This window comes from Neolamprologus brichardi, chromosome 3 (genome assembly GCF_056152115.1).
Source record: "Neolamprologus brichardi isolate AB-2024 chromosome 3, ASM5615211v1, whole genome shotgun sequence".
NCBI lineage: Eukaryota > Metazoa > Chordata > Actinopteri > Cichliformes > Cichlidae > Neolamprologus > Neolamprologus brichardi.
The window spans coordinates 3,021,248-3,039,288 of record NC_142106.1 but is presented as its reverse complement, the minus strand read 5'-3'; the positions used below and the strand labels follow the sequence as shown (position 1 = coordinate 3,039,288).

General features: G+C 43.4%; 1 protein-coding gene across 3 annotated transcripts in view; it reads left to right on the top strand.

Moving 5' to 3' along the window:
• Positions 1-18,041, top strand: part of LOC102782520 (butyrophilin-like protein 2) — a 64,328-nt gene that overhangs the window by 7,640 nt on the left and 38,647 nt on the right. For 2 of the 3 annotated variants that reach the window (XM_087838560.1, XM_087838559.1), the window contains exons 6-8: positions 940-1,266; positions 1,401-1,736; positions 1,994-2,085. In XM_087838560.1, the coding sequence (XP_087694686.1) occupies positions 940-1,266; positions 1,401-1,736; positions 1,994-2,085 (755 nt within the window). Of the gene's footprint in view, positions 1-939; positions 1,267-1,400; positions 1,737-1,993; positions 2,086-18,041 lie in introns of those variants that run through there. The other variant, XM_087838564.1, reaches the window with a different exon arrangement.

Here is an 18,041-nt window from a genome sequence, read left to right as displayed (position 1 = left end):
TGTGTTGCAATTGTTTATCGTTTATTTCTCTTGATTCTAACTTCAAAATAAAAGCCTCTGGCATGATTTGAGTGGGAGGGAAACATCCTCATGAAGAAACAAATGAAGGTTCAGGTCAAAGGTAAGAAACCAAATAACAGCTTTGCTTATCAAGAAAGACTAACAGATTCTTTAAGGATGTTTTATTTTTAACTCCACAGTCACATATTTGGTTCACAACATAGGTTTCAGCTGCTTTCAGTTCTCCTGTCACAATCACTCACTACAGCAAACAACATTGCATGTTAGATTTAGGAGAGCTTTTTCTACAGCTTGAAGGTAGCCTATGCTTTACCTGATGGGTACAATGTTGGTGTTGCTGCTGCTCCTGCTACTGACAGTGCTGGCATCTGGGAAGGGTTCTCAAAACTCTTGAACGGTGGTGGTTTACGACACCAACCATCTGCCATCTATAATCCAGTTTTGAGTTCCCTCCCCAGACGCCTTAATGCCCACTCACATCCTGGGCCTTCTGACCACAGGAAATCACATGATAGGGTGGGGCCAGGTTTCACAATGAGCTCACCCGAAACCCTGGCTGATTGTGACCCACATCCGTTTTCACACCTTGGCTCATGTGATTAGATAGAGGATCATCAGGGGGTCCTTTGTCTCTCTTTGGGGGAAACTCCCACTGGGTTTAAATCTGGGACTCTCCACCATTTGACCTTAGAACTGAAGAAGCTTCTTGGATGAGAGGTGAAACGTCTTAAAGCAACTTAAAGAAGTCCAGACGCTTTTCTTTCCAAGCTCCTTAGACTGAGTAGACAAATCTTGCCCCTGATTATTACCACCTGTATATCTTAAATTACATTTTGTTTGTAGTGTCAGTTCACAGTCGCTTCAATGAGTTTTATATTGTAAGGTTCAGTAAAGACCTCACTGACCTTGTTCTTTCAGTGTGTCGGGTGGAGGTGGAGGAGGGGGCGGAGTCTGTCCAGCTGCCCTTCAAAACCACAGGTAACCTGTCCAGTGCTGAAGTGGAGTGGTGGCGATATGAACCTGAACCACCAATTACGGTCCACAAATATGAGCAGGGCTCTGACCAGCGGGGCAAACAGCACCAGGTCTACAGAGAACGAACGAGGATGGAAGCAAACTCACAGATGACTGGAGACCTCAGTCTGACCCTGAAGAAACCCTCAGACAGAGACACGGGAAAATACATCTGCAGTGTCAAGGACAAGAGGATCAAGAGGAAGAAAACGGTGCTGCTGATAGTGACGAGTCAGTATGATTGTGCATGTCAGAAAATATTTCTGTTTGTGTGATTGAAATTCAACCATTATCATCAACCAACTGAAAACCTGCCTTGTAGATTCACTTCTGTCTGTGCAGCTCATGATGTGGTTTTCCTTCAGACTGTCTGGTGGAGGTGGAGGAGGGGGCCGAATTTGTCCTGCTGCCCTTCAGAACCACAGAAAACCTGCCTGAAGATGCTGAAATAGTGTGGAGACATATTGAATTGGATCCATCACTGATCGTCCACATGTATGAGAACGGCTCTGACCGGCCTCACAAACAGCACCAGGTTTACAGAGACCGAACAAAGCTGAATGACGACCTGCTGAAAACTGGAGACCTCAGTCTGACCCTGAAACAGCCCACAGAGAGAGACAGTGGAGAGTATGAATGTATAATCTACAGTAAAAACAGAAACATCTTGAGAGAGACTACAGTATTACTAAAGGTCAAAGGTCAGTATGAAAATATAGGTTTTCTCTTTCTCTTTCTCTTACTTGTGAGGACCAACAGTCTGTTTTGGCAACACCCCACGAGTTTGAAGGCATTTTTGAGGCTCAAAATGTGGGCAAGGTTAAAGTTAGGTTATGGTTAGATTTAGTCAATCTTTTTAGATGGTTAGGGTAAGCGGCTACGGAAAACATTTTGTCAAGTAGATGGCTCCACTAAGATATTTGTGTGTGTGTCTGACTGTGTTGTGTCTCCTCTGCAGGGAGAGTTCAGGTCCAGGATCAAACAGGGGACATCAGGAACAGAAGCAGCTCCATTGATCCGACTCCTCTGATGGCTGATCAATCAGTTTGATCTGAAGGCTTAGTTTAGAATCAGCTGTTTGATCATAAACATGGATAAGCCTCCTCTTTCAGCTTATCACAAGGACACAGTAGGAAAGTGATTCTCAAACTGTGGTACGTGGGCGTCCTCTAGTAGTACAAGGGAAGCCTCCAAAGTTTTTTTTAAGATTAAAAAATATAGCATGTTCTGACTGAGAAAATATAATAATGTTCTATGCGGCGGCGAGCAACACAGCTATGTTAGCATAACATAAACACAGTGAAGATGGAGGATGAATGAAATTTTTTCCTCTCAATAAAAGTTAAGGTGAGGGTTCCTGGTGGTTAGGGACAAATGCAATCGCATGGCAGGATGCTGTAAAAGGACCAAACATCAGTCAGGAGAAAAACTGAGATAATCCATCCACAATACGAAGTTAGTCGTTAATGTGCTGCTGCATGGGCTGGGCTGTAGTTACATCCTAAGGGTTTTAAAAACTGTGCTTTAAAGTGAACAGTGGAGATAATAACAGAGAGAGGCTGACAGTGATCACTGACTGTTTTTAGGTGCTTTTCATGAGATTAAACCGAACAAGATACAAAGCATTAAAACTAGTCCTGACAGTGGTAACATGTGTGTTAACCAAGATTAACGTGATTAAAATCTTTAACCCCTTTAACCCATCTCGAGGGCAGAATGGACAAACTTCCTGAAATACGTTGACAGAAGCATTTCAGGGATTTTTAATCACTGTCCACTCCAGATAGGTTCATTGTGGTTAATGCATTAACACTGGGAGCAGTAATTAAAACATGTGAAAAACATAACAGCGTTGATAAATGCAGAGTAGTTTGGACCCAGAAGCAGGGTTTATCAGGTCATTACTTAAAGATGCAAATGTTTTAATGCAGTACAGTTGTTGTTATTATCACTCGTCACATCCTGTTTATGACAGTTAAAATAAATAACATTCATATAAGAAATAAAATCGTGTTAACTTTATGTGGTGTTAAATATACAGTGTTGGGGAGTAACGGAATAAACGTACCAGCGTATTTAAAATACAAAATATGAGTAACTGTATTCAGTTACAGTTACTGTTTAAAAAGGTGGTATTCAGAATACGGTTACTTTGCTGAAATAAATGGTCTTTTCCTGTTTCATGTGTTATACTATGCCCTCTGTATTTTTGGTAATTCCACGCCAGTGGAAACCCAAACAAAACACACATTACGAGGCTCTAATGCCTGTGTCTCAAATCTATTTGCGGCCCGCAAAATGATGTGAGGAAATATTTTTTTAATTATTGTTCAAAATATTATTTAATATGAAGGCAATAGGCAGAGTGTTACAGGCATTGCTCTAAAGAATATAGCCTCATGGGCAGTGTAGTCCATGCTGCAGGGAGAACTGTCATACACGTTATGTCTCTGTGAGCGAGGGAGGGAGAAAAAGGAAAAGTACGAGCTGTCATCGAGCAAAAACGGGAGCTGGAAGCATGTAAATATAATAATAACCACTGCAGCCAAGAAGAGAGCCTGACGAGCCCAGCTGTAAGTAAGCTATTAAGACTCGACTGTACACCGTGTTCGTGTTTTCCTCCGAAAACAATACGAGGGCATGTATTGTGTAATCTGTAGTGGAATACAGTTTAAAAGTAACCTTCCCAACACTGTAAATGGGCCTATACTACTGTACTTTAATATCGGTCATGAGGGTGGTACTACAAGAGCTATATATTTTATGAGGTGGTACTCATTGTGAGAAGTTTGAGAATCACTGCCTTACATTTATTTATTTATTTATGCTTTTATTATTTCTATTTAACCAGGGAAAAGGTTAAAAAAGTGATTTTGGGAACATTTTTTGTCTCTTTTGTAGACCTGGACACTGTTTTTTTTTTACGAAAAATAAATAAAATATCAATAAAAAAATCTTTCTTCAAGGCAGTCCAGAAACACACTCATCTTTTACCTTCCACTTTCACTATATTTCTAAACCACTTTAAAACAACATAACGGCTGTTCAAAGTGCTGTAAAAGAAAACAAGAATTAAGCCATAAATCAGTACAGCTACATATGAAGAGTAAAAGTTTCAGACAGATAACAACTCACACTGGGTTAAAAGTCAAGGAGAAAAGAAGCGATTGAGCCTGTCTGACCTCCAGAGGAAGCTCATTCCACATTTTAGGAGCCGAAGCTGCAAAGGCTCTGTCTCCTCAGGATTTATTAAATGTCTTCAGAACAGTCAAAAGCATCTGGATAGCTGAGGAACATGTGACGGCATGTGAGGGTGAAGCACCTCAGACAAATAAGAAGGGGCAACACCATTAAGAGATTTAAAAACCAAAAAAAGAATTTTAAAATTAAAATTGAACTTAACAGGAAGCCATGAAGGGTACTAAAGGGGCACAACCTTTTCTCTCTGTCACTTGATGAGTTTTCATAGACCTTCTCAATCATTAAAAAAAAAAAATAGGACATGTTATCTTACTGACACATTTTATTTTTAATGCCATAGTTTATCCATAACAGTGACACCACTTCCACGTTTCCAGTGTGGCATTATTGTTAGAATTATTATGAGGTAAATTCTTATTTATGGGGATAAAAACAAATAGCATTGTTATATTTGTATAAACTTTATCAAACCAAACATTTCAATGTGCTTTATAAAACACATGCCTCAGAATAGCATTCAATCATTCAGGCAACATAACAAAGGGTTAAAATAGCACAATTGTAAATTATATATATAAAAAGGAACATTTGGTGTATCCAGTTAAAACAAACCTGGTCATGACTCAACAATGCATCTATTCCAAACAGTGGTAGTCATTAGCCAAGGTAAAAAAAAAAACATGATGTAAATAAATCTTTAGAGATTATCCAGATAACTATATTTAGAGAGCTGTTGCTAATCTGCTCTTACTCCTGGTATTCATTCACCACATCATCCACACAGTTTATTTTGGGACAGTGTATCAATTAGTTCTGGGTATCATTCTTTAGTCCACCTGTCCTGCTTAATCTTTCTGAACTGGAAAAAACCCCAATGAGTTTATACATTTTCTGTTCAATTTTCAATCACCATTTTCAAGCATTCAAGCTTTCATTCTTCTTCTTTTTCTTTTATATTCTTGTTTTAAGATTTATATTTTCTCCTTTTGTTTCTTGGGAAATTTCATTGTGTCTAATGTAAATTAAAATGACTCACCTGATTTCTGGATCTAATTTTTTTGTTTTTTTATTTAATGTTTTCCTCCTGGAGAATGTTCTTTTTGGAAAAGAGTGAATATCTGCAGACTGTTTTAGTCAGATGAACAATTATTCCAAAAGTTGGGAAATTGCTGTTAGAGCAACCACGGCCATCACTGCCATCTACAGTGGCTTGCAAAAGTAGTCGATCCCCTTGATCTTTGCCACATTTTGTCACATCCACAGCCACAAACATGAATCAATTTCACAGGAATTCCACGTGAAAGACCAACACAAAGTGGTGCATACGTGAGAAGTGGAATGAAAATCATTCATGATTCCAAACATTTTTTACAAATAAATAACTGCAAAGTGGGGTGTGCGTAATTATTCAGCCCCCTTTGGTTTGAGTGCAGTCAGTTGCACATAGACGTTGCCTGATGAGTGCTAATGACTAAATAGAGAGCACCTGTGTGTAATCTAATGTCAGTACAAATACAGCTGCTCTGTGACGGCCTCAGAGGTTGTCTAAGAGAATATTGGGAGCAACAACACCATGAAGTCCAAAGAACACACCAGACATGTCAGGGATAAAGTTATTGAGAAATTTAAAGCAGGCTTAGGCTACAAAAAGTAGTGATGGTGAGATGAAGCCTCGCGATGAACTGAAGCTTTCCATCCAACTCACATGTGTCAAACTCAAGGGCCATGGGCCACATCCGGCCCGGCGTACATTTATATCTGTCCTGCAAGATCATTTTATATCGATTTATTATTATTGTTATGCATGGCCCGGCGATATGAGGTGCTAATAACACACAAACTACAGATCCCATAATGCAGCGCTGCAGCCTCCTTGCCGAACGCTAGGCTACCTGGGAACATTCCCACGTCAATCAAGTCAAACTTCTGTTACTGCGAATCTAGCCACGGGAAAAGTTGATTCTAAAAACAGAAAAAAACCCACAAAAAAACAGAGCCTTTCAGCACCGGCGGAGGGAGACTGAATATATGTTTACAGACATGCTGGTAAACCCGTATCTTATTTGTGGAGCTAATGTGGCTGTAATTAAGGAATTTAATTTAAGACGGCACTACGAGTCAAAACATAAGCTGAAAAACCGAAATGCAGAAACTACAGAAGGTAGAAGAGCTAAAGAAGAATCTGACATTTCAGCCGACGTTTGTCACCAGAGCAAAATCACAAAGTGAAGCTGTTGTGAAAGCAAGTTTTATTGTAGAAGAGGAGAAAGCCAAATCAGTCTGGCCATTTACCGAGGGAGAGTTTCTGAAGAGTTGCGATGTCTTGTGTCCAGACAAAACGCAGATTTTGGCAAATCCGAGCCTGAGGAGAAATACGATTGCTGATCAGGTTTGTGAGATGGCCACTGATTTAAGAACACAGTTGTATGAAAGAAGCAAAAACTTCATTGCATACTCTCTTGCTGTCGATGAAAGTACAGACATGATGGACATTGCACAGCTGGCCATCTTCATCCGTGGAGTGTAAATATTGGAAATTAAATCGATGCACAGGACAACGACAGGAAAAGACATTTTTGAAAACGTATGTCAAAGTGTAACCGACATGAAACTGTCCTGGGACAACAGATGGAGTGCTGAGGTTGTGCAGGATGTAAGATCTAGTAAAGATGCAGGAGGAGAACTGTACGGTGAGTTAACAGCATATCACTGCATCACACACCAGGAAAGGCTGTGTGGTAAAGTCCTAAAAATGGAGCATGTAATGATCACCGTAACGCAAACCATAAATTTTATCTGAGCTAAACGTTTAAATCACCGTCAGTTTCAGTCTTTTATGAGGGAAATAGATTAAGAGTTTGCCGACATTCCTCATCATACAGAGGTCCGCTGGCTGAGTTGGGGAAAAATTCTCAATCGAGTTTTTGAGCTCAGCAAGGAAACCTGTCAGTTCATGGACATGTATGATGCCGTGAAAGCATTTCAAGTGAAGCTGTCACAAATGCACCAGTGCAACTTGCCTCACTTTCCCTGTTGCCAAGTAATGTTGAACAAAGTCAGTGCACTTTGCTCTGTCTACATGTGGCTTGAACCTTCTATATGCTTTCATTTATTTTTTCTGGGGTTTTTGGCAGCATGTTCATATTTCTAACTTGCATAATTTTGACAGGATATATTTTTATGGAGAGCAAAATATTTAAAGTTAAAGTTAACTTTTTTTTAAGTTTATTTATTCTGGAATAATATTCTTGTCTGTTTTTATTCATATTTATGTTTAAAAAACATTGTTTTAGTGTGTTCAAAAAATGTTTATCTTGTTAGGCCCGTGACCTAAAGTATGCCTTGAGTTTTGTGCAATTGAGTTTGACACCCGTGATCCAACTGGTCGACTCATGGTTCGAAGCATTGTGATGATTCATTTGCTCTACTGCGCCATCAAGTGGACAATTCAAGTGAAACGGGTTCTGTGATTATAATGATGTGTAAACCTCTAAACTGAATAAATAAATTGTTTTCATGGTTATTTATCCCAAATTATTGTCTCAGTATGTCTGATACAAAAGAGAAAGTAGAAACTATCCTGACAGAGTTTTGGTATGATTGTGTAACTGTTAGCCTCAGACAGTCAGTCAATAGTATAATTCAGATCATAGATCAGTACATTTGCATATTTTTTACAACTATAAAAAGAAAGCTGACGCTTTCGAGACTTTATCTAATGTGTAAGCATCACAGCAGATGCCTTTGTGTCAAAGTAGCTGAGGCTAAAACAGAAAAACGATTTCATAAAAATATTCTGCAGTAGATCAAAAACAAAAGAAAACCATTAATTGACAAATGAACATTACCTGATGCTGCTGAATTGAAGCAGAGCAAATTACAGAGGTTTTATTAGAGACACACCTTAGCATTTTGCAATTTTGCATAATGTTAAAGTTTAAATTTGTTTAGTAGCCTACTGAACGGCAGAAATTAGGTTTTCTTTTCGGAAGTAAGTAAAAGGGAAAAACAGCGGCCGACAGCGCTGTAAATAATGGTAGACTTATGCGTAACAAGCAAGCGAATAATGAAGAAAACAGATTTTTAGACGGGAAACTGTTCTTGAAGTATACAGAGAGAGAGAGCGAGAGAGAGCTGTTCATGAAGTGTGATTTTATCGTGGTGGAAGCAAAACAGTAAAAGTCAGAGGGAATTCATGACGATGTTTATGTGACGCGTAGTTTGGATCTTCTTTTGCTGCTGGTTCGGTCAATATTGTTTGGAGAGAGATAAAACTAACAGCTTTAGAATCAGCGCAAAAAGGACGTAAACACAAAGCGCGGACCCACCAACGGATCAGAATCAGCGAGCTGTCGGCTTTCAGCCCCGACTGTGTCCGCATACGTGCCGTGGGGTGAGAAAAAAGGCAACATCTCACTGATTCTGATCCGTCGGAGGCTCCGCACTTTGTGTTTATGTCTTTGTGCAGAATCTGTTTTCCTGCTCTCATTTACTGTTTTAGCTGTTCAGTGGTTGTTGAAATGTAGTGAAATTTATATTAAAAAATTGATTCAGGATTTTAATGAATCGATATCACGTTACCCAAGCTAGAATCGATTTTAATTGATAATCAAAACCCGCTCCTAGTAACTGTGTAATCATGCTTATGTACATTTGGATAATGACACAAACTAGTGTGTGGCGCTTCACTTTAAACTAAAAATCAGATAATAGGATCTGTAGTGTTGTTTATTTATATTATGGTGCTTATCATTTGTGATATTTATTACTGTGTGCATACTTTATTAGGAGAGATAAAATAAAATAAAAAATCTCTTACTTGCTGGTTCCATCGAAGAAGAAATGCTCAAGTAACTATGTAGCACGCAAGTAATCCAATTCTTCAACACAATGTGATGGGAAATCAGCTATGTTTTGCTGCCCATTTTATTTTGAATCTGGCGTGAACCGGCGAGCCAATTACTGAATCAGTCACGTGGTACGGACTGCCCGCGAGGCCTCGAACGTCACTGCATACATAATCAAAGCAAGCCTCGATACGAGCTTCACAAAAACTTCCCCGAGATTACTCGACACACGATTTGAAGCTTTGACACAGGACACATCACTAACAAAAAGATTTCCCAAGCCTTGAACATCCCACGGAGCACTGTTCAAGATCATTCAGAAATGGAAGGAGTATGGCACAACTGTAAACCTACCAAGACAAGGCCGTCCACCTAAACTCACAGGCCGAACAAGGAGAGCGCTGATCAGAAATGCAGCCAAGAGGCCCATGGTGACTCTGGACGAACTGCAGAGATCTACAGCTCAGGTGGGGGAATCTGTCCATAGGACAACTATTAGTCGTGCACTGCACAAAGTTGGCCTTTATGAAAGAGTGGCAAGAAGAAAGCCATTTGTCAGGCTCAGGAGAGACTCGGAGGCAGACCGTCTCTAAAGTTTCACAATTTATTTACACACAGACTCCAGGTGCAGATATATACGGGTGAGGGGGTACGGGAAGAGGGTCTCCGGGGAACACAGGCACGGGAAGGGGACACATGGGCTATGTACACGATCCTTCGCTGATGCTCAGGTTAGCTCGGACTCCGGCTTTAGCTCACCAAACAGCGGTCCTCAGGCTGGCGAGAAATCTGGCACAGGGAGGAAGAACAGGTAAGTTGTGACACGAAAGAAACTCTGTGGAAAAGCTCAGACTTGCAATGACACTGACGAGTGTAACACAATAATCCAGCGAAGAAGCATTCTCAGCAGCCGCCTTAAGTGAGCGTGGTGATGAGACGATTGCTTGCAGGTGTCCGAGCCAGGGGCTGGAGTCGTCATGACTCTGCCCCGGTAGAGCGCAGTGCGCGGGAGGAGAGAGAGACGCAACACAACAGAAACACTTGTAGCCATATGTAGCTGTTGCTGTTCTGTGAGTCTATTGTGCAAGTGTTGTGATATGCCCATGTAGAAAGGACGGCACTGCAACGCTGGACTTGCCCTTACTCTGGGCTCCCTCTTTATTCTGGCAATTGGTACAAAGAAAACAGCACACAGTCTTCATTAACAGTGTTCAAAGCAACTGCAACATTCAGTTCACCAGCTTGGGAGTTTTTTCCTTTTTTCTTTCCAAACATAACAGTTAACAAACGACTAAGATATATTTATACAACACAACATCAACAAAGTCTTTCTTTTAAAAGTTCTAGCTGAAACCAAACCTGTGATCTTATAGTAGCAGTATTATTTATTTATTTTTCTCCTTTTTCCTAACCAACAACAACAATAACATATAAAAACAGCTTTTCTATTATAAAACAATCATCATTGTTCATAATTTTTTTCCTATACAACAGCATCAATTAAAACTTATACTTAACAGCGCCTACCTGGTACAAAGAAAACAGCACACGGTCTTCATTAACAGTGTGCAAAGCAACTGCAACATTCAGTTCTGTTAAAAAGAATTAGAACAATTACAATCTCATAGAGAAACATTAGAGCTGAGTGCAAGTCAAAAAGCACCCGGCTAGCTAACGAGTACTAGCTTAGCATGCTAACTAAAAATGCTACTCGTGAATAAATCGCCCACTCACACCCTGGGCCATCTGACCTCAGGAATTCGCATGATAAGGTGGGGCCAGGTTTCACAATGAACTCACCCGAAAACTCTGGCTGATTGGGACCCACACCCAGTTCCACACCTTGGCTCAGGCGATTAGAGGATCATCAAGGGGTCCTTTTGTCCCTTTGTGGGGGGACACTCCCACTAGGGTTATATCTGGGACTCTCCACCATTTGACCTTAGAACTGAAGAAGCCTCTCGGATGAGAGGTGAAACGTCTTCAAGTAACTTAAAGAAGTCCAGACGCTTTTCTTTGCAAGCTCTTTTGACTACGATGACCTGGATGACTGAGAACCTTCACAGACATACTCGTGAATAAAGTTACTACCCATGCATCAAAATGCCTGTAACTTTCAGGATACATGCTAGTACTGCTTACAATCAAAATACATGTTGACAATTACCGCTATAACAATGTTTTCATTAATACACATACAAAATTGACAACAGTATCGCTCACTAGCACCTACCACCAGCTTGGGAGTTTTTTCCTTTGCTGAGGTATGCGCTGTGCAGCAATTTGGAACTTTAACAGTTGCAGTTGCTGTGTTTGTCCACCAGGTGGCTCCAACTATTCACAAAGCACATCAATTTTGAGGAAATTCATTAAGCTATTTTCTAACTCTGTTACACACACAGAGTCAGCCGAGAAGGCACAGGGTCATGACAGTAACCCCCCCCTCAACGGGAGCCTCTCGGCGACCCACCAGGCTTACCCGGGTGCCGCCGGTGAAACTCACAGAGCAGACCAGGAGCCCGAACCGCCGACCGGCGCACCCAGGAACGTTCCTCTGGCCCGTAGCCCTCCCAGTCCACCAGGTACTGAACACCCCTTCCCCCACCGCCGAGAGTCCATAATGCGGGTGATGTCAAACACTTCCTGCCCATCAACGAGCCGGGCGGGCGGAGGGGGCCTGGAAGGAGGGCACAACAGGCTGGAGAGCACGGGCTTGACCTGGGAGACATGGAAGACATTATGGATACGCATGTTGCGAGGCAGCTTCAGACGGACAGACACCGGGTTGATCAGGGCCTCAATCTCAAACGGGCCGATGAACGTCGGGGACGGTTTCTTTGACTCAGCACGAATGGGAATGAAGTGTGAGGAGAGCCATACCTTTTGCCCAACCATATAGTCAGGGGCAGGGATCCTGTGCGCTCTGCTGTTCGTAGCAGAGCGGCTTCGGTGGCCCACCAGGCCCGGTGTCACCTGCGGAAATGATGTTGTACTGAAGGGACGGTATGCTCACCCTCTACAGCTGGGAACAGGGGTGGTTGGTAGCCCAGTGAGGCTTCAAATGGTGACAGTCCAGTGGCCGATGAGGTCAGGCAGTTGTGGGCATACTCAATCCAGGGAAGCTGCTCGCTCCAAGTGGTCTGGTTGTCAGAGATGACGCAGCGGAGTGCTGCTTCGAGCTCCTGGTTAGTCCGCTCAGTCTGTCCATTGCTCTGAGGGTGGAAGCCAGAAGAGAGACTAACCTTGGCGCCGATCTGCGTGCAGAATTCCTTACAAGCCCGAGAGGTGAATTGGGGTCCTCGGTCAGAGATGATGTCTTCCGGAATGCCATGAAGCCTGAAGACATGGGTAGTGAGCAGCTGGGCGGTCTCCAAGGCCGTAGGGAGCTTCGGGAGCGCGATGAAATGAGCTGCCTTAGAAAAGCGATCAACGATAGTTAGAATAGTGGTGTTACCTGACGACGGTGGGAGCCCCGTAATGAAGTCCAGGGCTATGTGGGACCAGGGCTGCCCTGGCGTGGGGAGCGGTTGAAGAAGCCCGGCGGGTGGTTGGTTGGAACGCTTGTTCCGGGCACACGTGGCACACGCCAAAACGTACTCCTTGGCGTCCTTGTCCAAGGAGGGTCACCAGAAAAATCGCCGGAGGAAGGTGCGGCGGACACCTGGATGACAGGTGAATCAGGCAGTGTGGCCCCAGTGGAGCACCTGGGCGCAGACGGCAGCAGGGACAAACAACCGACCAGGGGGGCCCGTGCCCGGGTCGGGGTCAGTATCCTGGGCCTCTCGTACGAGAGCTTCGACCTCCCATGTGACAGCTCCAATAACACAGGCAGCTGATAGAATCGGTTCAGGATCAGTGTCTCCCTCCGTACTGGTGAACTGGCGAGAAAGCGCATCGGGCTTCACGTTGCGGGACCCAGGACTGTAAGTGATAGAGAAATTGAATCTTGTGAAGAAGAGGGTCCGCCTGGCTTGCCGGGAATTAAGGCGTTTGGCGAACCGGATGTACTCCAGGTTTTTATGGTCGGTCCACACAATGAAAGGGTGTTGAAAGGTGTTGTTGGCACCTTCAAGCCAGTGCCTCCAGTCCTCCAGGGCCAGTTTGACCGCTAACAACTCCCGATCGCCAATGCCGTAGTTTTGTTCTGCGGGGGAGAGACGATGAGAAAGGAACACACAGGGATGGAGTGTACCTTCGAATCGCTGTGACAGAACAGCTCCCACTCCGGTGTCTGAAGCGTCCACCTCCACCACGAACGGTTGCCTGAGATTGGGCTGACGGAGGATGGGGGTGGTAGCAAACTTCTCCTTTAGCAGGGAAAAGGCCTCCTGAGCAGAGGTCCCACTGAAAAGGAACTTTGGGGGAGGGAGCAATCTTACTGTAGTTCTTTATGACGCGTCGGTAGAAGTTGGCGAATCCTAGGAACCGTTGGAGTTGCTGGCGGTTCGGTGGTTGGGGCCAGTCCACCACAGCCCGGACCTTCTGTGGGTCAGGTTTGAGGTCTCCACGAGAGATGATGTAGCCTAGGAAGGCCACCGTGTCAACGTGAAATTCACACTCTTTCACAAATAGCCTGTTCTCATGTGTCTCTCGTGCTCAGCCTGGGACTTAGAATGTCATCAAGGTACACAAAAGTACATTGATTTATAAAATCCCTCAAAACATCGTTAACTAAAGCCTGGAAGACCGCGGGCGCGTTGGTTAATCCAAAGGGCATGACGAGATACTCGAAGTGTCCAATATGTGTGTTGAAGGCGGTCTTCCACTCATCTCCTTCTTGAATTCTCACCAGGTGGTATGTGTTTCTCAGGTCTAGTTTGCTGAACACTGTGCCCCCCTGGAGTAATTCGAAAGCGGAATTCAGGAGGGGAAGAGGGTACTTGTTCTTTACAGTGATCTTGTTGAGGCCGCGGTAATCCATACACGGCCGGAGTGTTTTGTCTTTTTGTCAACAAAGAAGAAACCTGCCCCCACCGGGGAAGATAATTCTGGCACTTTTGAAGGCTTCCCAGGGAGGGGCGAAGGGACAGATGGAGTGGCAGCCCGAATGCAGTTCATGTGGCAGTCCGTACTCCACCCCATTATTTGCTCTTTCTTCCAGTCAATGGGTTGGGTTTCAGTCAGTGGGTTGTGTTGTGAAAGCCATGGATAACCTAGTACGAGCGGGGTCACTGGTGCCTTAAACACACAGAGACAAATGTTCTCAACGTGGTTACCGGAGAGGGTGAGTGTGACAGGCAAGATGATGTGCATTATGTCTGGCAAACGGTGACCGGACAGGGCAGACAAGTGGAGGGGATGAGGCAGTGGCCGGGTGCTAATGCTAAACTTGGAGACTAGAGACACATCAATGAAATTCTGTTCAGCACCAGAGTCAATTAACACAGAGAGGGAATGTGACGTCGACCGGAGGGTGAGTTTTGCAGACAGCAAGAGACGGGGAAGAGGGTTTTTGCCAGACAGGTCGCCTACCAGTACCCTCTCAATTACTGGCGGGCGCCCCCTTTTCCCAGTGACGGGCAGGCAGAGATGAAATGCCCTCCGGTTGACGCTCCGCCAGAGTGAGTCGCGAACACCCCAGCTGCATGGGTACCTCATCCTCAGTTCCGAAAGCTCTAGCCTCCCGTGCGTCGGGCTGGGCGTCCCGAGAAGCCGGAGGCTCTCGAAACAGCTGTTTTCGTGACCTCTGGCGCGCCCGCAGGCAATCATCCACTGGAATACAAAGGGACATTAAGGCATTTAGAGAGGCGGGAAGCTCACGCATCATTATCTCATCCTTGAGCTCTTCACAGATATTATTTAACAGGGTGGTCTTCAGATCCCACTTGGTCTGTGCAGCTAGGGTCCAGAAATCAAAAGAAAAGTCAGCCATGCTTCGCCTACCCTGCTTCAGATTAATCAACCGATAGCCGGCAGCCTCCGCACTAGAGCCTTTGTCAAACACCGACTAGAAGCGCGACAGGAAGTCCTCGTAAGATATTCCGGGGCAAGCCTGCAGCTGGGCCTGGGCCCAGGCCAGGGCTCGATCTCGTAGTAGCTGGGTGACATAAGCAATCTTAACCCCGTCAGTAACAAACACATGCGGTAATAATTGAAACTGCATGGAACACTGCAACAAAAATCCCGCAAACTTTCCCATCTCCCCAGAAAAAGCCTCAGGTGAAGATAAAAGCTTATCCAGTGACACCGCGGAAGCTACTGAGGCGTGGCTGTGGCTACTGTATTGACGGCAGGAGCGTGTGTTACCTGGGGAGGGGCCGCAGGAAGCGGGTTGTCGGACAGCGGAATCCGTTGGGCGAAAGCCTGAGTTAGTGATGCCATTTCTCCGCTGAGCCTTACTAGCATTTGTCGTCAATGATCAATCAATGATTTCTCCTGGTGAACAGATGCAGTAATCACCAACAGTGAATTGGAGCCTCTGCAGATGTCAGTAAGCAAAACAAGACTACTAATCTGTGATAAATATTACTGTTCGATATGGTTGCTGCTGACCGCTGCAGCTTGTTTGTTTTTTTTAAATATAAGGAGTCATCTAAGTCATCTCATTCTGCTTAATCTTTTCCATTTTTAGGTAAACTCTCATTAGTGTAACATCAAAGTATCAGCTGCTTCACTAAAGCAGTTTTTTTTTGGAGAAGTTAGCCAGTTTCTAAGATTTGTCATGGGTTATTCAGGATGCACTGCAGATCAACAAGGAAGTAAAGACTATGACTATTTTATCTGTAAATGAGATTTGTGTGGTTGGGATAAAAAACAATCCCATTTATTAAACTGGTGAAAAAACTGCCTGGAAACTAAAACCAACAGTTTACAGTACCTGCCCTCAGACTCGTGCACTGCTGCTACACTGCAGACTGTGTCATATAACCCTGTAAACTACAGTTAATGAGAACACTGACCCTACAACAATTACACCTGCAGATGGCTAATTCACATTTTTATGTGCATGTAAATACCCTCCATAACTTTCAGTGTTTGTTAATTTTGCGTGGGCCACATTAATGTTTAATTATTAATATCTTACACTGACACAGGTTCCGTAAAAGCTTTGATAGGTTCCTTCACTCTCCTCCTTCCCTGATGTATTTTCTCTTCCTGGAACAAAAAAAGATTCTGCCAGCAGAGACGTTCAAACTGAAGGTGTGTTTGAGTGCAGTGACATGTGTTTTGACCTGTCAGCTGTTATCTTTGGATTTAGATTTGGAGAGATTAAAGCTTCAGCTAGTTCAGGCTGAAATTGGTGAAATTAGGCGAACTTCCACAGGCTGTTCTGACACAGTTAAAGCCGACACTGGGATTTTGTGGGTTTAAGAGTGTTACCAGGAAAACTGTGGAAATTGATGAAATGACATGAAAGCTGAATTTTATTTTTAACAGGCTGAAAGCAGAATAAATGTAACTGTTCAGCTCTGGTCAGTTTAGTTTAGTTTTAAACTAAAGAGCCTTCATCAGGACATTTAATGACCACTTTCTGACACGTCAACAGTTAGCCACTACCAGTGTTGGGTAAGTTACTTTAAATTAGTAACTTAGTTACATTACTAGTTACTTCTATCAAAAGTAACTCAGTTACTTCAAGTTACTCGTTACTTTCAAAGTAACTAGTTACTAGGGAAAGTAACTTTGGTTTTACTCAGAATTCTCTTGTTAATGTGTTGCTTCCATAACTTTGCCAGTCTTCTAGCTTACTTACTTGCCACAGTGCACTGTGCCACCTACCAATAGAAAGGAAAAAATAATGTGCATATTTCCACGAGAGAAATCCCACGCCTGGATTGTCGTTGACCGCCGCCATGATTCTAGCCTACGTCACAGCGTCATGTGCGCTTTTTACATCCAACACAAAAACTGCAGTCGTGGTGCTTTCGATTGTACTCAGAACTCAGAAATTCTGCCTTCCAAATAGGAAGATGTGGGTAACACCAGACTGCAGATGAGCTGCTTACAGGGCTGGACTGGGACAAAGAATTGGCCCGGGCGTTTTGACTAGAGACCGGCCGCCATTATAGGAAAAATCATAAAGCCTTGAATGAAAACAAACGTTGTTGTGACAGTGATGTACACTGTTCTGATGGTATATATGTATCAATCTATCAATCGTTTGTTGTAAGATTCAGATAATTATGTTTAAAAGCTAGACATTTTAAATGAGAATAAGAAAGAAAAGTATGTCTTTGTGCCCCCCTCTCCCTGTTAATGCCCTACCTGCCCCCCTGGCAACACTTTGCTAGATCCGCCCCTGCACAGTTACCAGCTGTCAGCTGCTTAGAAAAGGATCCTGGTGTTATTTGTCTCTCAGAAACAGTTCATAACTTCAACTCATTTATGTCACCTAAAGGGTAAACCTGTTTCTCCATCACCTGTTCAGCTCTGATGATTCAGTAAGGACATCTCCTGTTTCATCTTCATGTTTCCCTCTCACCAGATAACCAAACCGACATCATGACCAGCAGCTTTTTTGCAGCTGTGGCTCCAGCAAACATCAGCTGATACTAGAAATTAATATTAAATAAATTCTAACAACAGCTGATCAAACATGCTGCTGTTGTTTAATAATTGACCTTATGAACAAAATAAAGTTCAACATCAGTAACATAGCACCCACCCAGCTGTATAGAAACCCCGTCATGCTAGCTAGCACACAAAAAGTCAACAGTTCATAACTTCCCTTCAACTCATTCATGTCACCTAAAAGGTAAACCTGTTTCTCCATCACCTGTTCAGCTCTGATGATTCAGTAAGGACATCTCCTGGTTTCATCTTCATGTTTCCCTCTCACCACATATCCAAACCCACATCATGACCAGCAGCTTTACAGCTGTGGCTCCAGCAAACATCAGCTGATACTAGAAATTAATATTAAATCAATTCTAACAACAGCTGATCAAGCTTAAATGTGCTGCTGTTCTTTAACGCGACATCGGCTGGTTTCCTCTTTCTGGCGCAAAGTGGACGATA